The following is a 20,171-nucleotide window of genomic DNA, read 5'->3' on the forward strand; positions in this document are numbered from 1 at the left end:
ATCACATTTGATTTGAACAATTTTTTATATTTAAATTACAATCTGCAGCGAAATTAGGGCGATTTCATGTTCAAAGCAGATGTAATATATAATTCAATGTTTACTCATATCTTCCTTCAAATAACATCACTAGCAGCTTACATGTTATCTCATAGGTCTACCTTACAAGTCCATCTCTCTTGATATCCATCATTTGATCTCAATTTCAAATATAATTTACCATCTTGGAAGTTACCATGAAATTCATTTACCATTTTCTGAAATTTAAATAAAAAAACCAAAAACTACTGTTTTGTGTTCAGCAATGGTTTCTAAATCAAACATTTCGCAAATAAGTTCCTGAACGATCTGAAAAACACAAATCAACACTTCAAACCCAAGGAAACAACAAACTAGAATAAGAACGTTACCAAACTAAATTCTAAAAATTCATAAAACCGAAGGATTTAAAGAACGTAAGGGGAAAAAAATAAAAGGATGAATCAGAAAGAACGTAGCGAAATAGAGGATGTTTTTGAGATCATGGGTCATCATCCAATCTTTTTCTCCTTCATCATTTTCATCGGAATCCCCAAAATAAAATCAAACAAGAAAAATAATAGAGAAGAGAAGTTGAAGACAACAGAAATGTAAAAGGTAAGGAATTGAAATAACAGAGAGATTGTGCGTATAGCCGAAAGGGAGAATGAGGAGTGGGGAGAAGGAAGAGGTTTATATAGCGACGAAATTTGATGCCCTAATTTGATGTTTGGTTGCAGATTTAACACTATTCTCTACAATTTTTATATTATTCTTTTTCTTCTTTCCTTTCGCCTAAGCTATTTTATGGCCTAATAAATTATCACAAAATGTTTGTGCTATTTATTATTTAAAAAGAAGAAAAACGAGATATTTTTAAAAACAATAAAATAAATTAAAATATTTATGGATGTTTATTGATGGAATTTGAAATTTGTTATATGATATAAATATTTTGTCAACCATTTTTCAAAATAAAAGTTCTTTTACAATATTTTTAGACTTGATAATAAAAGGGATGTAAATAGAAAAAAAACAAAGACTTAGATGTATTATACATATTATAGAAAATAGAAAAGTGAGAGTGATGTAATTTCTTAGATTTGATAATAGAAATGAAAGTGGTGTATTTATTTTTGAAAATTATTGTAAATAATAAAATTGGTAAAAATATATATAATAAACCATCCAAATATTTGCACATAGAACAATTTCGAAAATTTTAAAAAAATTTGATACACGATCATTTGGCTACGTGATCGATTAGATTTGGCTACACTAATTTGATTAAAAACAACATTCATGATTTCCAAGATGATAAATTGCAGAAAAAAACTGAAAAGAAAAGGAAAATGTGTAAAATGATTGACTTTGTGATGATTTGTTAAATTTATCAAAGTTAACCTAAAAATATTTACAAAATATAATTTTTTTTGCTATATTTATTTAAATACTTTTTTATATACATGTAATGAAACCAACTTAAATGCAAAAATCACTAAATCACATTAAATTAGAGTGGTTACTCTGATTAAATTAAAGAAACCATACCAATTGTTCATCTTGTCCACTTGATTTTTTTGTAATCGGAATAGTATCTACTTGGAAAAGAAAGGAATGATAACAATAAACATCATTTGAGCCAGTGATGATACATGATTCCGAACTAACTGCGTTTTCTCCACATGAAGAACATAAGCTATGAACCAGAATGATGGCTTCAAAGAAACATAGTGATATCTGGTAGATTACAAACTATATCATCCATTAATGCTAGAAGTTCCTTCTACAGTAAGAGATGTGCAAGAATGGCTGACAAACATAGTTCGGTCAAGTGACGTCTTGGCAATATACTTGAACTCTTCAATCTCTCTCACATCCATATTTGTAAGATCCTACAGTCATAAGTTTGATCAATTGAAGCTTGAGGTACATGTACATAAAAATTGTGTTGGTTACAAATCTTATATTACTCGTTGTTATAGATTTGTTCTAATATTTACCTTGCCATTCAATCTGCAGATGTAGCCAACAAGCATGAATTGCATTTGCTGCTCAAATATTTTGCTATCACAGCTATCAACTGACCATAGTTTCTGCCAAAAATGAGAAAGAAAAAAAAAACATTAGATAATCTTGAATATTGAATAGAGTTATCATATGTAATTGGAAGCAACTCAAAAACCAATTCAAACTTGAAATGATATAAATTTTGAATATGGAGGAATGTAAAGTACCCAGATCCTATTCTTTTTTGTACATGAACTGCAATTCCATCCGATGTTAACCACAACCTTGATGGTCCAGGCCGTGCCAGTGCCAGCCCAACCGAAGAATGTTCCAAAAACTTGGTCAGGTATTGATGCATCCTCTGAAACCATGCATTAAACTCATCATGATCTACAACATTCTGAAAAATCAAATCAACCACATGAACAACTTTTCAGATCCCGTGGTCAAACCAAGCAATTTAGAAAGCAGATGTCGCATAAGTTTATTCCAATTCTTTTAGAAACCCCAAAAGCTTGAAAAGCGGTATAAAATTGGTCAGAAAATAATATCTGAACTTAAGTTATGGCCATCATTCCATTCCAAGGGGCAAATTATGGTCCACAAGATACTGAAGACTAGAAGTTGAAGATCCTACATTGAAAGAGTTTATGAGATTGATGAAGTTCCTGTTTTCCTTACCTTTTGATTTTGAGATAAAACTTTATATCATCTAATTATATGCTATCTCCCAAACTGTGTTTGAACTTTGATCCAACCAAAAATTGTCAACTCAAAGAGGCACCATTTTGAGGAGGCAGGTTAAGCATCTCACATTGGAAAAGTAGAGAAAATTCACAATGTTTATAAAAGATAGATGAAGCCACTTTTCTCCTTACCAATTAGTTTTGGGATAGAAAACACATGCTAACAAATATTGGAAGTACAATATTTGAAGATTGAAACTTGAATGACTGTAAAACAGATTATCCCCAATCATAATTCATTAGATTATGCATTCATTACAGCCCAGATGAGAGAAATACAGACTCACAAACCTGAGATTTCACTCATGGACGTATTAATGTATTGAGAGCTCACATATATTGGATCAATTTGTAAGGTTCCATCTACCCCTGAAATTATCATGTAAAAAAACTGAGACGGTGATTAGAAAATAAAAGACTATTGATAAAATAAAATACAAGAAAAATAAACAGATTCATACAGTCTTCAAATAAGGGAAGACCCCACAGCTCAGGCTGAAATTCTAATAAGGAATTGAGCACTTCATCTGCTAAGGAAGAGCACTCAATTCCCCCACGGGATGGGACAGCTACAACCTTCATCTTAGCAGCTTTAGCTGCTTTGACGCCAACCCTGTTGGAATATGTCTTGTTTAGAGAAAGGCAAAAGGCGGAGATGCAGTTGCCACACTATGTATTTTCTCTATAAAAAAAGTTATAGTAAAAAGGAACTTCGAACTTACAAGGAATCTTCAATAACTAAACAATGAGAAGCATCTACACCCATTCTCTTTGCTGCCTCTTCAAATCTAAAAAAAAAAAACAGTTTAGAGGAAGATAGAGTCAAAGAATAACACGTAATTTAAGTGACATCAACCACATACACTTAACAATTGAAGGAAATTAGTCGAAAAATTAATTAGGAGAAGTAGTTCGCCATAGCTAACTAACTAGAAGTCTAGCATACCTTTTTAGATTAACACATTACTAAAGTTTAGTTAGTTTGTCAGTTAACCTTTTTTTTTTCCTTTAGTAAGCTTCGAAAGGCATGGATTGGAAGCAATTTTCAACTTTCTTTTGCAATTTACTAAAAGTTTTATTCTCTCATTTTCAGACATTTCCTTCGTTTTTCATGGATTTAGCTAATTCCATCACTCATTGCGCCAAAGATAAATTCTATGTTCATTTGATTGTTACCATTTCCTTTAGCATTTGGGTTTCAAAGATACCGATAATCCACAAGACAATCTTATTATTAACTTACATTGAAAGTATTAAATATGTATGACTTGAATTCCAGAATGCAATAATTGGACATAAAAATGTTCCTAGACTCCCATTTCCACGTGACTAAATGTAAGCTTTTAAACTTTCAACAGAGTTCATGATGTAATGTCTTTTAGGCAATCTTGTTGTATTTCCTTTTAATCTTGTATTTCTTGGGAGTTCTTGGGCACTTCTTTAAGTTTCTTTAGTTAAGTATTTTTACTCTTTTGTTTAACCATTTTCTTCTAGGTAAGAGTTATACTCTGTCTTAGCTTCCATTTTATAACTTTTACCCTTACGGTAATGTGGGTAAAGCTAGGTTGTAATCTTTAGTTTTTTCCTATAAATAGGGCTGAAGTCTTCCTTTTGAGATTATTGAGCAGTTGAGTATTCTTTGAGAGATTAGTGTACACCAGTTTATCTCATGAAAATGGCTAAAAGATGGAATGAGACAATTTTTTCTCTTCATTAAGATGGTTCGTGCAAAAGAAAAAGACTTTACAGATAAGGAGCAGGTTTCCCTTCAATAACCTGGTCACTACCAAGAATCACAGAAAACCAGTCCTTCCAACCTGCACACAAGAAGAGATATCATGCAATTTGAAACCAAAATATGGGAACAAGCTGGCCAGTAAGAAAATGCTAATGTTATGTTACGAGAGAACATGAAGTTTAAATGAAGACAAAAAAGGACCATCAAAGTAAAGAAGTCAAAGCAAACAATCAATGCAACTCCCACTACTCCACTTAGAATATTGTTCACTCCAACGACCAATAGGGAATTAGAAAGCCATTATTACTTCCTAAATTAGTCCATCTCAGAATGAGTTATGATAGCTGAAGATTGAAGAAAGCTGTAAGATATGCAATTACTGAGAAAAAAAAGTAAAACGACATTAGGTATAATTAGTCAAAATAAGCATGATATGTTCCGCACATCACAGACAACCTCAAAAGAAAAGAATGTCAAAAAGAGTGAGAACTGTTACAAAATAATTTCATTTGTTACATATACATGTGCTTTTCTGAAAAGGAATCAGAAGAATATGACCCTACAAAGTGGGGGGAACTTAATCATATCATATAACTGGAAAAGGAAGACAAAGGAGTATGCTAAAGCTAAACCCCAGACCAAGCAAAAGATGTGCATCAGAAAAGGACCATCACTAAATATATTAATCCTTTGGCTTTGTGAGGTGGATAGCACGATCTCCTCAATTAATACCCTGATAATTAAATTCTAAAGGGATCCGTTATCCATTGCACCACAGTAACTTTATCAAAATAATTATATTGGAAAGCTTTTTGTTAATTACTTTCTTGGGTGGGGGAGCTCTCTCCCCAGCCCTTAAGGTTTTTTTGTTTTTTAACATGAAACTGGAGTTAGAGATTACAAATTATCAATTAGACAAATGAATGAATTAATTAGCCATATGAAGCAGAAACTACCTTTCATACAAGAAATTTTAGCATGGATATATTCACTTGAAGAATTTGAAGCGAGCCCGAACGGGATCTTATGAGAGTAAAGATGTTTGATAAGACGATCAGCACCAGGAAGTGCTTTAACAGAAGGCCACCTGAAGAGTATTTCAACATAAAATGAAAAAAAAAAGAACGATGCCCATCAAAGGAACAAACAAAACATAAGACCAGGAATCTTACTTTTCCCTGTACATAGGAGTAATTTCTTGAATAAATTGATCTGGTGTCAATGGAAGGCCATAATCCCTAACAACTGCAGCTGCATATTCTTTCTGGGTCATCCCCAATCTCTTCTCCTCTTCTCTCTTCTTCTCCCAAACTTTCCCATACTTTCCCAAAAATTCCTTCAACACATCTTTTGTCGCCGTCTCTGAACACAATACAATAGTGTTACTTCATATACACATACAACTATAGCAAGAAAAAAGATAAATACCTAAATTCAAAGAAGAAAATTATATACCAGTGTCCAAAAGGGTTCCATCGAGATCGAGAATCACAGCAGAAACTCCATTAACGAAACTCATTGCAACTGAAGGTAATAAGTCTGAAATTGAGAACTATCAGTGGATGAAACAGATTAGTGAAGAAGCAAGCATTGATATGAAAAGTATAACGCAATTATAAAAATTGAGAAACAAAGTAGCTAGTGGGGAGGGAGTAATACCGATGATCGGAATCAGAGTTCGATCAATAATGTAAAGGATTCTAAATAGATTGAAGATGAGAGAGAAAAAACGACGAATTTGGCAAGCTGGGAGTGGAATTGGATATTTCCAGTCATCTAGGCTAGCAGAGGACAGATTGTTGTTCGTAGAGATTGAAGAACAAAAAAAGACGAAAATGGTGGATTTCAACGATTGAATTTGATGCGAATAATGCTTAATATTTGGCAACTGCAGAAATTTTGTTGGATTTGAATCAATTCGCTTTAACAATTTCTGCTTTCTCGAAGATTAGAATGTTAAAGTTGCTTCGGATCAAAATGATCACAGCGTTCACGGTGTCCTCCATATTCAGTACTTTGCTTCATTTAAAATAACATAGTGATAATAATAAATAAAAATCTTTTTTTTCTTCGAAACTTTTGTTGGAAAATTGTTAGAAATAAAACTGAAAATTTGATATAACTGGAGATATGATTTGCTATAAAGTTTGAAAGATTATATAATACTTGAAAAAAATTAGGAGAATCTTGGTGTTTACTATGTGATTTCACCTAGAAAACTCAAAACAATGGATATTGATAAAATGAAAAGGCTTAACTTTTCGTACAAATTTTGGTGGTCGACCTCGGCTAAGATAAAAAAATATTTGTAGGAGTTTTAAAAAAAAGATTCTAGTTTTAAAGGCAAAATATTCCTATGTTATTTATGACCATTTTCCAAATTAGTTGTATATTCTTTTACGTAGTCTTCAATCAAAGTTTTGATATTCAAATTCTCATTCCAATATTGTTGAACTAAAAAAAGTGTAAATGTCCTAAACTAACATAACTTTTTTTTTGTTCTAGTACAATTTTGTCTGTGATTGAAAATATTAATTAATTCAAGTTTTTAGTTCGATCTTTAAATAAAAGAAGTTTCATAAAACTACTTCACTTAAATCTAAAGGAATTTAGCAATGGAGTTAACAAATTGAATAAACTCATAGGTAAACTCTTGAAGGGTTATAGAAAATCAAGAGCATTTAGAAAAAAAAAAAAAAAAAGCTTATTCCAATAACATGTGGAATGAGAAAGCATAAAGGAATGATTCCACATTTTATTCCAATCTAAATGGTGCCACTCGATGCACCAACAAGAATGGGAAGCATCTTGCAAATATTGTCACTATTAGTCAAAATAGTGCCCTCCTGCTTCACGTACTGTAAAGAATGTTCTAATCATTTTTCACATCCCTGCTCCCCATCAAATCACAACACAAACATGTACAAAATAATTCATTTTAGAAAATGTTTCATTATTACTCAAGATAACTCCTAAAGCATTTTTAAATTTCATACAGCACACGCTTTTCCCTCTTGAAGCTTTGGAGAAAGAATTTTTTGCATTCCTCCATCTACTAGTCCTCATTTCCTCTACTCAAATTCTCATTTATTAGTAGAGACAACAGCTAGTTCTTGCTCCAACATCAACCTAGAGTGGCTTTTTGCATAAAGTAGAGACAACTCATTAGTCAATATGGCATGATATGTTATGCATTCTTTTTTATATTCTACCAAAGCTGAATACCGACCCGGTTTTGATGAAAAACAAAAGAAAATTGAGAGTGTACTAAAGAAATATTTATAAGAGTTGACCATAAAACATTATATATATATACATATATATAATGCTTCAATAGAAACCCTCCATCTGGGCAATGGCATTTTTTCATCTAAACAGGATGGATAAAAGACACATTTGACAATTCAAGTAGTTTCCCCCTACAACCTATTGACCATCCACTGAGAAGGGAAAGCTTTGTGGGAATGCAAAGATTAGAGACCAAACAAGTCCAGACATCATACTCAAAAATAAACCACACAATAATGGGGCATCAGAAAATGGGAAGAGAAGAACAAAGGGAAGATAATAAAATGAACCCTCCTTATGCTAAACACTAAGGGCGATTTATCCGAGTCACATCCATCATCTCCAGAGTACAAGATTTTGTGCCACTTAAGATGCTATCCGCTTCACTGCAGCAGATGAACAATGGTTTAAGTATAAATCAAACGTGACTGACTAACTGAAACCAACAGTTTTGAGCTACTCACCTCGGCATCGTCACCACCGGGAACCTTGGCAGTTCCATTGATCTTTTGGGCATCATCTGTAGCAATGAGGAATCACATGTTAAAACACAGAGGGAGAGAGTAAATTTGATAAGATGGTGAATGGATCGCTTATAGTGAATTTTATGATAAAATAAATGTTAACGAAATTAATAAATGACCAAGTGATTGCTATCGTCCCTAGACAGTGTATGTAGAAGAAGAAATTGATTCAAACGGAGGACATCCTGAATGTAACTTTAGGCAAATATACACACACGTTCTCTTTAACCACACAAACAGAGAACTCTGACCATAAACTGGCTAGACAAACGCCATACATACACACGATAGTTATATATTATATTTTATCTTTCAAGCACATCTTTTTTTCCTATTTCCTATCCAGTTTTCTTTTGCATACAATGCAAAGATTATCTAAAAAACCACATGAGAATACATTGGGCAAATTTAATAAACAATGGAGCAGGCCAATGTAATAAAGAGGTGGGTACATTTTATCAGCAACCATAGAGATTACAAATATACAGCTATCAACTAATCAACATTTAAAATTCATTTGTTAACAAGCAAAATGAACTGTTGTGCAGAGTATAATATCCAATAACTGTTAGTTAGCTAAATGAAGAGTGGAGAACACCAAATGTAGCTTAAGCATAACAACCATACAGCTGTGGCAATAAAATTGAATAGAAATCAGATAGAGTCCACACAATGAAACATTTAATTGTGTATTGGCTAAGTTTATGGATTTTCACCCTTACCTCCATCTTCTGGGATGTCAGAAGTCCATAATGTAAGGTTGTCCCTAAGAAGCTGCATGATTAAGGTGCTATCTTTGTATGACTCTTCATTCAGGGTGTCAAGTTCAGAAATGGCTTCATCAAAAGCTTGCTTTGCAAGGTGGCAAGCCCTAAACAGAAAAAGAACACAATATAAAACATCGATGAAATTAAAGCTCCAATTGGGACAATCTCTGCTAGTTTACTGGTAATATTAGCATTACAATAGTCATACCTTTCAGGTGAATTCAAAATTTCATAATAGAAGACAGAGAAATTTAATGCCAACCCCAAGCGGATAGGATGTGTAGGGGGTAACTCAGATTCGGCTGAGCTGGTTGCAGCCTGTAACAGACCAGATGAAAGCAAAATAAATGTAAAGGCCAGGAAATGTATCGATAGAAGAGAGTTATATAGTTCAATAGAGCTTCTCAATCAAAATTTTAGGCCTATCATTCCAACTTCCAAGTAATCCAATTAAAAGCCTTCTGGCAAATAACATCCTGTAAACCTTATTTTGAACAAGTTTTTCCCGGGAAAAGAGAAGATATGTTGGTGAATTTGCTTCTATAATCAGAAAAGTGTAGGTAGCACAAGCAAAAGCAAATTTGAATGCCAGTTTCCTCTTAAGCAAATCAATGCATGTAATTATCTCAATTATCATCCAGACTCCTGCTGAAGAACGTACATAGTCGTAATCTCCAAAAATGAGCATGCATATACTTACATGATAAACCAGAAGTGACCCAAACATGTAAAAGCAAAAAAAAAAGAGAGAGAAAAAACACTTTTTCAGTATAATAGAAGAGACAACACAAACAATCAACACAATTTAGAAACAGAGACCACGGACAGATCAATAAATAGAAAATAATACAGCAAGACAAAGAGCAGAAGGCTAGAAGCACTTGATCCATATGAAAATGAAGGGGAAGAAAAGAATGCCCACCTCATATGCTTTCATCGATTGATCAGCTGCATCTTTCTTCTCATTACCAGATTTAAATTCTGCAAGGTAACGATAATAGTCTCCTTTCCTGCAATGAAGGATGATTAAATTTCACAAGTGTCCAGTAGTCAAGCACCTAACCATCAACGGACAGACTCACATCTTATAGTAGAATACTGTTGATTCCCCAGCTGAAGCCGATGGAATCAGGTGCTCGTCAATCACCATCATGATATCATTGCAAATACCAGAGAGCTCTGATTCAACCTTTTGTCTGTATTCTTTGATGCGTTTAGCATTTGTTTCATTTCCTTTAGCTTCTTCTTTCTGCTCTATTGATGATAATATCCTCCACGAGGCTCTCCGTGCACCAACCACATTCTTGTATCCAACAGAAAGCAAGTTTCTTTCCTCAACTGTCAATTCAACATCCAGCTTTGCAACATTCTTCATTGCATCCACCATTTCTTTAAAAAAAAAAATTAATCAGAATCACCATCTATCATCCAAAAGCAACTACAATCACAGTTTTGTCGTGTGACAAGCAAAGACAGAACAGGAACAAACTTCAATTTGCTTTGTGCTTACAGATAAAACAATGACCAAGTAGTCTGTGTAAGTATGAGTGGAAAATGAAGTACCAAGCTTCGCCAAAAAAGAGTATTCTCCATTAAATAAAACAGATCAGACAGAAAAACAGTATAAATCAATGGATCAAGAAAAATATATATATATACTACTCGAGAAGCTAAACAATAGAAATGTAGCAAAATTATAAGCAAACTAAATTTTCATAAATTTAAAACAGATCGTGTAAACGGATAAACATAACAACACTTCCGAAAATAGTACACAAAAAGGCAAGCGATCGTGACTTAAATCCGTAGTAAAAAAGCATAAACACAAAATTAAACATAGCAGATAAGCAAAAGAAATACGATCTGAGCAAAGAGAGAGTGAAAAGTAAAACAACAAAAAAAAAAAAAGCATAAGAATAGAAATGAGAGAAAAAAAATAAGGAAGAGGTGGAAACCATCATAACGCTCGGCCTGCTCAGCGAGCTTAGCGATGTAAACGAAGTTGTCGCGTTCTTTAGTGGAAGCCATGGACGATCTGTGACCAAAGAATTAGGGTTTGCTATACAGTGTGTGGGTTTTCCTTTAGGTGGTTCTGGCTCGAAAAGAGAGAGGCAGAGTCAGACCCACAGAAATGGAGAAACCAACAATATCACTACAATATAACCTTCAAATTTTTCTCTTATATATTTATTTATTTATTTATTATTATTATTACGTATGTGTATATATTTGTTCTTCTTCGCTGTTCAAAAAGATTCTGGTCTTTGCAAAATTGACATCCAAATTAGCCGCGTATTACAGATAATTCCCCCAAATTTCTCTCCAATTATTCTGCGCCACGTATACTATCATTATTTCTTTTTCCTAATAATTATAAGAGAAAAATCTTTTCTCTCTTTCACCAATTATCTCTCGCCACGTTTCACGGTCCACCAATTCTCCATCCACGCTCTTACTTTTTGTAGAGTCAATTTAATTCCTATTCATAAACTAAATGCATTTTCCAATAGACCCTCCTACTTTCCTTGAATTTCAATACTGTCCCACACCAATGATTGCTTCTTTCTTCGTCATTTTAATGCTCCTCAAAGTGTGTTCTTCACTTCTTGAAATAGATGATGTCTAAAGATTTTTAGTGCATTTGTGGGTATTTAACTCTTGAGTCCATTAACAACACAACCTAGTTTCATTGATGCCTTATCGATACCTTCTAAACTTTATTAATACAATTATAAATTTTACACCAAAGAAAGAAAAAAAAGTATAAAATGCAAGATTTAAATGGATAGATGATTAATGTTTAGGTTTATAAGAAATATATTACATAATAGAGCAATTATTGACATTTTCGTCGCTAAAAACGGAGCCAGTTTGGCGGCCGAAGATGTTGGAATGTGTGGAGTAATTCAGATGATGGGCCTGATCGTGACTATCGTACCCATGCTTATAATAGTTGTAAGTGGAAGTGGGCTGAGGCCCATAGAAGTTTTGAATTGGCCCATTTAACTGATGTTGGGGATAGGGATCACTGCAGTTATCGTGCTCTGGGTTGTAGGGTAACTGCCAAAGCTCCGCTCGACGCCCGTTTTTTCTGGCCACTTTTAGTACTTTCTTTTGCTCCGCCCACCCGATCACCGTCACTTTCTGTAACGACATGTCGATTTCAACGCTGTCCACACCTACGTTCAACCATACCAAACGTTTTAATTACACCAATTTTTTATATTTGTAAAAACAAAATATAAATAAAAGAGTGTTGTACCTTTTAAATTTTGGAGTGAAGTTCGAACTTTGCTTTCACAACCGGGACAATCCATATGGACTCGAAGCTCCAAAGTCTAAAGAAATCAATAGGATTAGACTGTGATAACTTAAAAACACATAAGGAAAAGAATTGGTAAGAAAAGAGAGAGAGAGATCCAAGGTTTGCATATACCGTCATAGTTTGGTTTAGTGGGGAATGAAAGAAAATGATCACTTAGTTAAAATGTTCAAATATCTCTTCGGAGGTTGTAGAAAAAGAATTTTGTATGAGAAAACAGAACCAAAACTTGGGTTTATATATAAAGGTAATGTTGGTTGTTTAGTATGCACATTATTTATTTCTCTTTTTGTTTTCTAAGTTTGTGTATTCGATGCACCGACCTTACATTTTTTAGTCTTTTTTATTTATTTTTTATATACTTCCTTTATGGGGGAGAGACTTTAATGGGTTGTTGATTCAAAATTAAGAAAAATTTCAAAACATTTTGAGAAGAATTATCCGAATAATTAAGATTTCACATCACATACCATGATTTAAATTAAAAAATTTATGGGTGTTAGATCCTATTCCTTTTAAAATTTATTATAGATCAATTTTTATTGTATTTATAAATTTTTTAAAATGTTACTATATATTTAAATATTATTTAATTTCAAAATTAGATACTAAATTCTATGTTTTACCACATATTCAAGTTTTTGTTTAGCTTATAATCAAACCGACTCAATCTTCAAAATTTTCATAAACAATGAGTTGACTTGGTGCATATTGTTAATTTATTATTTATCAAATTATATTTTTGAAAGTTATGTTGAAGCTGGAATATAATATAACATGAGCAAATGGATGAACATGCCACAGCGCCATTGGTGGATCATGTTGCCATTCTTTGGTTTACAATTTTTCCCTTAGAAAAATCGCATTTCTATTCCTTGATTATTAAAATTGATTGAAATTAATACAATATAACTTGTCAATTCCTTCAAACTATCATCATACTTTCACTCGAAAAAAGTTATATCTTTAAATTTTTATATTTACATGGGTCACATCGAGTTGGCATTGTAAAACTAACACAAATTTTGATAGCAATTGCTTGAAAACCAATGGTTATGAGATATTAGATTTGAGGACATATAAATTAAATCCGAAGATTTTTATTGAATTTGAAAGTTACTAAGGAGATGGAAAGAATTGTTTTTTGGGTCGATGGAAGTCACTCCTAATCTTTAAAAGCTACTCTTAGGAGAGAACTATTATGTCAATACGAAGCATCGACAAAATAGGAGAAAGAACTATTGCATTGGGATGTGAAAAGATCTTTGGAATTCAATGATTCTCTAAACTTGAAATTGGCATTGTGAATGGATTTATGGAAAAGGAAGAGCCAAAACACACATTACATGAGGAAAAAGATTGATACTTGATGCATTTCCAACTATTATAAACTCAGAAGTCCTTATTACATAAGTTACTACAAAAGAGACTGATTAGAGGGTGGCCTAAGAGCATGGCAACACGACCGATATACATCTATGTATATGGAGGAAAACAGGCGTAGACATTGCATCCACATGGCATAGCCTCATCTTAACCAGTGTTCTGCATGCCAGCAGCAATACCCTTCATCGTTAAAATGAGGGTGTCTTCCAAACCCGGGGCGTACTCACTTTGAGGATTGAGCTTCACAAGTTCTGCAGCAGATTTGCTTGATTCAAGGTATTCCTTTGACAAGTGAGGTCTAACTTTCACGTTGTAGTTTGGATCACGGATTCGCTTCAACGTGTACGCTTGGCAAACGTTAAGGGTGGTTATGTAAGAATCACGAAGACGGAGTCGCTGCCTCAAGTAGGGATCTCCTTCAAGAAGATCCTTGTGTTTAGCTACCTGAAAATTTAACAGTAAAATGCTTAATTGGCTTGCAAAAGCTTCAGTGTTAGAAGAAAACATATATGTACAGTACCTGAAGGAGAAGGTTTTTAGTTTCTTCATAGTTAGCTCTCAATTGCTCTCCGAATGACCATAGATCTTCGGAAACAAGAAGTTTATCGTACAGAGCAGCAATCCCAGGGTCTCCTTTGGCGAACACCATTTCAACCAAGTCAATTGTGACTCTAAAGAAAGGCCATTGGCTGTACATCTCTTGCAACATGTGAAGATTCTTCACATCCTTCTCAATAGCATATTTAAATGCTGCTCCAAAGCCAAGCCAAACTGGTAGATGAAACCTTGTCTGAGTCCAAGCAAAAATCCATGGAATTGCACGCAGTGATTCAATTCCTCCACTAGGCTTCCTCTTCGATGGACGACTTCCAATATTCATTCGACCATATTCTAACTCTGGTGTTGCCTACATATTTAAAGAAATGAAAATTGGTTAATTTTTTAAACAGAAGAATGATTGTGATTGTTGCAATCTAATAGTCACGGATAATTGCTTATCATCCTCCTGCACTTCTAAATCCATTAATCAATTGTATGAATAAGAACACTTACTAGGCGGAAGTATTCAACAAAACGGGGTTCTTGGAAAACTATGGAGCGATATTTCTCTGTAGCAACAACTGCCATTGCATCCAAGAGAGCACGCCATTCTGGCTTCGGAGCAACAGGTGGATTCATACCATGCTCGAGCGTGGCAGCAGTAAAACGTTGAAGTGTTCTAAAGCATAAGTGTTCCTCCCCAAAAGATTGTTCAATAACTTCACCTTGAACCGTGACACGCAGTGAACCGTGAATTGTATCTGGAGGTTGAGATAATATAGCAAGATGAGTAGGCCCCCCTCCTCTGCCAACAGTTCCTCCACGGCCATGGAACATTGTGAGCTTAACTCCATACTGTTTTGCCACTTGGATGAGCTCTTCTTGGGCCTTATATAGCTGCCAAGCTGCAGAGAGACGACCAGCATCCTTTCCTGAATCCGAGTACCCAATCATAACTTCTTGCTTACCATCAATTCGGTTTCTGTACCAGTCAATTGAAAAGAGACGAGCCATTGCAGAGGGAGCGGCCTCAAGATCAGCAAGTTTTTCGAATAATGGGACAACCCTCAATGGCTTCTGCACATGACATTCACGTTGTAAGAGCTCAACAGCAAGCACATCAGACGGTGCTGTTGCCATTGAGATAATGTAGGCACCAAAATTATCTGAAGGAAGCTCTGCAATGACACTAAATGTGTCAAGAACATCAGAAGTCTCTTCTGTCTTTGGAAGATCAGGACCGAAAAGAGGGCGTTTGCCACTGAGTTCAGATAGTAGCCATTCTTGCTTTTGTTCTTCTGACCATTCTTTGTATGAACCAATGCCTAGGTAATTAGTGATAGTATCAATGACATCGGCATGTCTTTCTGATTCTTGTCGGATATCCAGTCTTACAAGTGAAAGCCCAAATGTAGAAACTTGCCGCAAGAAATCAAGAAGGCTCCCATCAGCAATTGGCCTATCGCCACAAGCGCAAAGAGACCTGTAGCAAAGTTCGAGAGGCTCGAGGAACTATAAGAAAAAAGAAAGTATGTCAGTCCTAGCAAATGGGAAAAAAAGAAAACACTAAAATTATTTTATTAGACTTTTCAAGCATTTAAAAACACAATTCTAATATTTAAAAATTCTTTTTAAGCACTTTTATAATCATTTCAAATAGACTCTTAGTCACATTTCAAATTTTACTGTTAAGTGCATTTAATTTGTAAAGAACATTTATGATGGTCAAAAGCTCCAGCTAAATTTCAACTTATAGACGAAGCCTAAATAGTTCAAATAAATTCATCGCAGATGTCAATTTGAATTAGCATTTATAAGTCAATCGAGCTGCTTGAGTACTATAGAACCTAAGGATATATGTTGGGAAAAACCTGCTCAACATCGGTGAAAGTTGTATCTTCGGGAATCTCAGACATTCCACTGGATAATAAATGACGAGCACGTTCACGTGTATTGTATAACTTATCTCGTACATCACCAAGAATAACACGGTAGGGCTCATTTGGAGGAATTTGTTTCCAAAACTCTGCACCCATAAAGTGTGAAAAGCCACCCAAGGTTAGTGGACTCATGAGGTTGGATATCAGTCCAATCAAAACCATGCCAAGAAATAATATTACAGAATGTAGTCATTCTTTTGGCATATTGATATCTTAAGTAGTATTAAGGAATACAATTCATCAAGTATGAAACATAGTTTTCAGAGTTTCAAAAGATAAAAGTCATATTACGTGTTTCAATCTTAAAACAAAATCCAACTTACCTATGTAGTGCTTTGCATCCTTTCTTGAGGACCTATGAAGTTCTTCAGCACGGGTCTGTAACTCACTACTACATCTCCACATAGATAACTTAAAAACAGAAGAATCAAAAACAAAAAACAGAATGTAAGTGAAAAATAATGGTAAAGAAATTCAGCACACTAAAACTTGAAACTGTGAAATTTAATTGAAATGTTACTTGCTATACCTCAAACATAAGATCCTCTATCTGGGAAAAATATAAGTTAGCAGCCATCATTCTAGCTAATAAGCAAACATCTCTCGTTACTTCTGGTGTAACCCTGGGGTTTCCTGTAACAAATACCCGCATTAGAAACTATTGTCACTTTTTTTTTATTGAGGCACATATATCTGAAAATGTGAGAGTAGAGAAACATATTCAGACGTTCTTAATCTAACAATTGCAGAGAACTCAGAAAAATGGTATGATTCAGCATGCATTATGCACTATTACATAATGAATAGTCCATAAAAAGGATGACTAAATACAAGTTTTTGCTGTGATAAACATACCATCTCGATCCCCACCCATCCAGGATGAAAACTGAATAAGAGGAGCATTATAAGGAACACGCTCATCAATTCCTATGTTCTTCAAAGCAGTATCCACTCGTCGCAAGAATTTCGGTACACCTTTCCAGATTGTCTCATGAAAGTAGCTCATTCCAGCTCTCATTTCATCTTGTGGCGTTGGAGGAGTTCGTCGGATTTCATCCGTACGAAATGCAGCTTGAATCTGCATGAGAGTAAACACATAAGATGCGAGAAATTACTTCCTCAAGGGATCATCTGCCAACATCCAGAAGCGTTGAGTATCTACATTGACCCATGACTACTAAATATAAAGAAAAGCACCTCCCTGTGACAGCAAAAACATACCTCCCTTTGCAGAGCTTCATCAAGTTCTTGTTTGTCATCAGGAGTTATGTCTTTTGCATACAATTGAGTCAAGCAATTTCTAATCCTGGAAAAACACACAAAACCAAGAGGTACCTTAGAAGAAAAAAAACAATGTCCCCTTTCCCTGTTCTAAAAATACACAATTCGTTCTCTCTCAGTCGCAAAGTACATAACGATACAGTCCTTTCTCTGTAGCAAGTCAAGTAATGATTAAACATGGTACGAACCTGCCATGCTTTTGAAGCAAAGATCTACGAACAGACTGAGTAGGATGAGCAGTAAAAACCAAATCTACAGTCTGGTTTTTCAAAGCATCAAATACTTCTTGAGGAGACTTGTTCAACTGCAAAAGTCTCTTGAAGGTTTCTTCAATATCTGATTCGGTTGTAGCATTGGCCTCATCAGCAAAGCCACCTTTCTTCAACTTTATCCTCCTCCTATAAGCAATCTGAACTTCCTCAGCTAAATTAGCTAAACTAAGCATATGGGAAAAAGATTTCGCTACAACAATAGAATCCCCAGGATCCAAACTTGTCAAAGCATTCCCAAGTTCCTCCAATTTCTCTGGGTCACGTTTTCTCTCATACTCAGCTGCAAACTCATAACACTCTTGAACCTATTCCGCGACATCAAAAAAACATAATAAAATAAAATATCCATTAATGCATAAACTAATTCATTATGAAATTCAATCAAAATCAATAAACCAAAAATTAGGTGATGAGTGAAGATATTACAGTCTCTCTGAGATCCTCCCCATGTAAATCCTGAAGAATATCAAGAAATCGATCCAACAACAAAGCATCATATTCCACCAGCTTATCATCCTCCGACACCTTACTTGGGGCAAGAAGCCTCAATTGAGCATCAATAGAAGCCATTTTCTCCAAGTTCTTAACAGCTGCCATCTCCTCCTTCTATCCTACTCCCCCCCTTTATTCACAAATTCAACCACAAATCAGTAAGAGCCAGATATACAAAAACTGAACTGAACTCAACCAAATAATGAAAAAGTGAAAACTCGTGATGATCGACAATATAAAATTGGAAGAAAATCCATTACCTGAGAAGAAAAATAAAGAAGAAGATCACACGAGAAAGATAGAAGAAGAAGTTGGAAATGCTTCTTCTTTTTTTCTTTTCTTTTCACGAGCAAAGAAAATCAAGCGACGAAAAAGAGTTTCCAGTGAGACACCTGTCTATAGCTTCCAATTTATAGACGTACAAATTCCTTTTTCCTTCTTTTTCTATAAAATTATATATATTCACGAATAACGACCTCCACTATTTTTATTTTCTACAATTTTAATTTTTATTCAAATAAAAACAAAACAAAGTATATAAATAAATATATCTAATTTAGTTTTCATTAAAAGAAAGAAACTAGTAATAAGCTATTCAAATGATTTTAGTTGTGAGTGCAAATGTGAAATTGAGGTATGGTTGAATTAAAATATTGATGTAAAAGAAAACTTTGTTTTTGTTGGTAAAGGCAGTCAACACAAAACAATCCACGGGTGACAAGTGACAGGGTGACATGGCTTTTCAACCATATATTATACATATAAGTTTAATATAAAGTTAAAATTTTGTGTTTAGGGAATGTGCGTAGAATGATGCCACGTAGCATTTTGCTTTTAATACGGAAGCGAATATGCGGATTCGCGATGGTTGGATTCTTCCCACAGATAAATGCTCTTATCAATCTATCAATTACCATAATTCTAATCTAAATTATATTCATATTTTATGTAATATGATTGAGTTTTAACCCTCAATTTTGTTTCCTTTTTATTTTTAGCTATATATTCTTTTTGTTTTTTTTTCCAATTATTATTTGATTTTGTTCTAAATTTGTTGTTTACCAAATTCTAAGATCGAAAGTTTGTAGAATATATCGATCAAGATATTTTTAAAGTATTATTTTAAAACTACAAATAATTATTATTGGTGAAATGGTTATCCCTTCCTCTTAAAATCTAAACATAAAGTTTTCAAAATACACAAGTAAACTTTCTTTAAAAAAAACCATAATTTGGTTTACACAATAGTACAATTGTACAATATAAGATCAAAGTGAAATGTTAACTTAGGACTAAAAATGGTGTCTTAAATACAAGAACTTGTCGATGAAGTTCAAATTAGCTTATTTTGTTTTATTTTTTCTCCAAACAAATGTACACCTTGAACCTCATTCCTTTCTGAATTAAAATTAATATAAATATTATGAAAGACTAGAATACTCTCCTAGGAAGAGTATTGTATTTCAAATTATAAACAAACAAGTTTACTTTAAAATCGTTAAAATAAAAATCATTCAACCTACCTAAAATTTTTAGAGGTTTAATTCATTTATTTCTAATATATATATATATGAAATGAGCATCAAAATTTGGATATCCTTTCATTAAACCAAAAATAGTGGAAGAAAAAGGGAAATTCTTCTACATATACTTAATGTCATCTAGGGTTGATTCTATTCCTTGATGTACATAAATTACAAAGCTTTTACATTATAATTCCTTTTTTCTTCCTATTATTGGTTAAAGAATGAGAGAATATTTTTTTTTCATAGTTTTTTTAAGTGGGTGCCTTTAGGATATCATATCATATATCCATATTTTTTCCCCATATACTATGATATTCACTA

At 33.8% G+C, this 20,171-nt stretch overlaps 4 protein-coding genes and 1 non-coding gene across 7 annotated transcripts; all 5 read right to left on the reverse strand.

The window, feature by feature from the left end:
- Window positions 1-475: 475 nt before the first annotated feature.
- Window positions 476-565, reverse strand: LOC116405336. The gene has a single exon (XR_004218539.1). It is a non-coding gene; the product is annotated as a small nucleolar RNA R32/R81/Z41 (small nucleolar RNA).
- A 952-nt stretch (window positions 566-1,517) lies between these two features.
- Window positions 1,518-6,978, reverse strand: LOC101207959 (bifunctional riboflavin kinase/FMN phosphatase). Of its 2 annotated transcripts, none has more exons than XM_011660447.2 (11): window positions 6,172-6,978; window positions 5,968-6,064; window positions 5,685-5,874; window positions 5,469-5,599; window positions 4,522-4,591; window positions 3,497-3,562; window positions 3,236-3,387; window positions 3,066-3,143; window positions 2,256-2,389; window positions 2,022-2,114; window positions 1,518-1,913 (listed from the first exon to the last, which is right to left on the reverse strand). In XM_011660447.2, exons 2-11 carry the CDS (start codon window positions 6,029-6,031, stop codon window positions 1,779-1,781), a joined length of 1,113 nt encoding a protein of 370 aa, XP_011658749.1. In that variant the 5' UTR covers window positions 6,032-6,064; window positions 6,172-6,978; the 3' UTR covers window positions 1,518-1,778. The 2 variants fall into 2 exon arrangements, with proteins under 2 accessions (XP_011658749.1, XP_011658748.1); XM_011660446.2 differs by having other exon boundaries at window positions 5,968-6,051; window positions 6,172-6,977.
- A 790-nt stretch (window positions 6,979-7,768) lies between these two features.
- On the reverse strand, window positions 7,769-11,277 carry LOC101208446 (14-3-3-like protein D). The gene is made up of 7 exons (XM_004136782.3): window positions 11,047-11,277; window positions 10,174-10,480; window positions 10,014-10,101; window positions 9,300-9,409; window positions 9,047-9,195; window positions 8,265-8,320; window positions 7,769-8,186 (listed from the first exon to the last, which is right to left on the reverse strand). Exons 1-7 carry the CDS (start codon window positions 11,117-11,119, stop codon window positions 8,184-8,186), a joined length of 786 nt encoding a protein of 261 aa, XP_004136830.1. The 5' UTR covers window positions 11,120-11,277; the 3' UTR covers window positions 7,769-8,183.
- Window positions 11,278-11,754: 477 nt separating this feature from the next.
- Window positions 11,755-12,634, reverse strand: LOC101217569 (heavy metal-associated isoprenylated plant protein 28). Its single transcript, XM_004136980.3, has 3 exons — window positions 12,528-12,634; window positions 12,354-12,429; window positions 11,755-12,270 (listed from the first exon to the last, which is right to left on the reverse strand). Exons 1-3 carry the CDS (start codon window positions 12,531-12,533, stop codon window positions 11,912-11,914), a joined length of 441 nt encoding a protein of 146 aa, XP_004137028.1. The 5' UTR covers window positions 12,534-12,634; the 3' UTR covers window positions 11,755-11,911.
- Window positions 12,635-13,689: 1,055 nt separating this feature from the next.
- Window positions 13,690-18,735, reverse strand: PPC2 (phosphoenolpyruvate carboxylase 2-like). Of its 2 annotated transcripts, XM_011660231.2 has the most exons (11): window positions 18,585-18,735; window positions 18,259-18,454; window positions 17,749-18,137; window positions 17,501-17,585; window positions 17,135-17,357; window positions 16,809-16,912; window positions 16,603-16,690; window positions 16,211-16,365; window positions 14,853-15,851; window positions 14,320-14,706; window positions 13,690-14,243 (listed from the first exon to the last, which is right to left on the reverse strand). In XM_011660231.2, exons 2-11 carry the CDS (start codon window positions 18,427-18,429, stop codon window positions 13,947-13,949), a joined length of 2,898 nt encoding a protein of 965 aa, XP_011658533.1. In that variant the 5' UTR covers window positions 18,430-18,454; window positions 18,585-18,735; the 3' UTR covers window positions 13,690-13,946. The 2 variants fall into 2 exon arrangements, with proteins under 2 accessions (XP_011658533.1, NP_001267665.1); NM_001280736.1 differs by lacking the exon at window positions 18,585-18,735 and having other exon boundaries at window positions 13,947-14,243; window positions 18,259-18,429.
- Between the last annotated feature and the right edge of the window lie 1,436 nt (window positions 18,736-20,171).

Source organism: Cucumis sativus, chromosome 7 (genome assembly GCF_000004075.3).
Source record: "Cucumis sativus cultivar 9930 chromosome 7, Cucumber_9930_V3, whole genome shotgun sequence".
Classification (NCBI taxonomy): Eukaryota; Viridiplantae; Streptophyta; class Magnoliopsida; order Cucurbitales; family Cucurbitaceae; genus Cucumis; species Cucumis sativus.

Excerpts from the sequence above, each read along its gene's own strand:
- LOC101207959 (XM_011660447.2), bottom strand. The coding sequence starts at position 6,031 with ATGAGTTTCGTTAATGGAGTTTCTGCTGTGATTCTCGATCTCGATGGA. Across the intron at positions 5,875-5,967 it reads TGGAACCCTTTTGGACACTG|AGACGGCGACAAAAGATGTG; the intron begins GTATATAATTTT and ends TATTGTGTTCAG. Across the intron at positions 1,914-2,021 it reads TCTGCAGATTGAATGGCAAG|GATCTTACAAATATGGATGT; the intron begins GTAAATATTAGA and ends TTATGACTGTAG.
- LOC101208446 (XM_004136782.3), bottom strand. The coding sequence starts at position 11,119 with ATGGCTTCCACTAAAGAACGCGACAACTTCGTTTACATCGCTAAGCTC. Across the intron at positions 10,481-11,046 it reads GCAGGCCGAGCGTTATGATG|AAATGGTGGATGCAATGAAG; the intron begins GTTTCCACCTCT and ends TTTTTTTTAAAG. Across the intron at positions 9,196-9,299 it reads ATTTTGAATTCACCTGAAAG|GGCTTGCCACCTTGCAAAGC; the intron begins GTATGACTATTG and ends TTTTCTGTTTAG.
- LOC101217569 (XM_004136980.3), bottom strand. Across the intron at positions 12,271-12,353 it reads TTCACTCCAAAATTTAAAAG|GTGTGGACAGCGTTGAAATC; the intron begins GTACAACACTCT and ends GGTTGAACGTAG.
- PPC2 (XM_011660231.2), bottom strand. The coding sequence starts at position 18,429 with ATGGCAGCTGTTAAGAACTTGGAGAAAATGGCTTCTATTGATGCTCAA. Across the intron at positions 16,691-16,808 it reads TAGAGGATCTTATGTTTGAG|TTATCTATGTGGAGATGTAG; the intron begins GTATAGCAAGTA and ends TCTGTTTTTAAG. Across the intron at positions 15,852-16,210 it reads CTTTCACCGATGTTGAGCAG|TTCCTCGAGCCTCTCGAACT; the intron begins GTTTTTCCCAAC and ends TTTTTCTTATAG.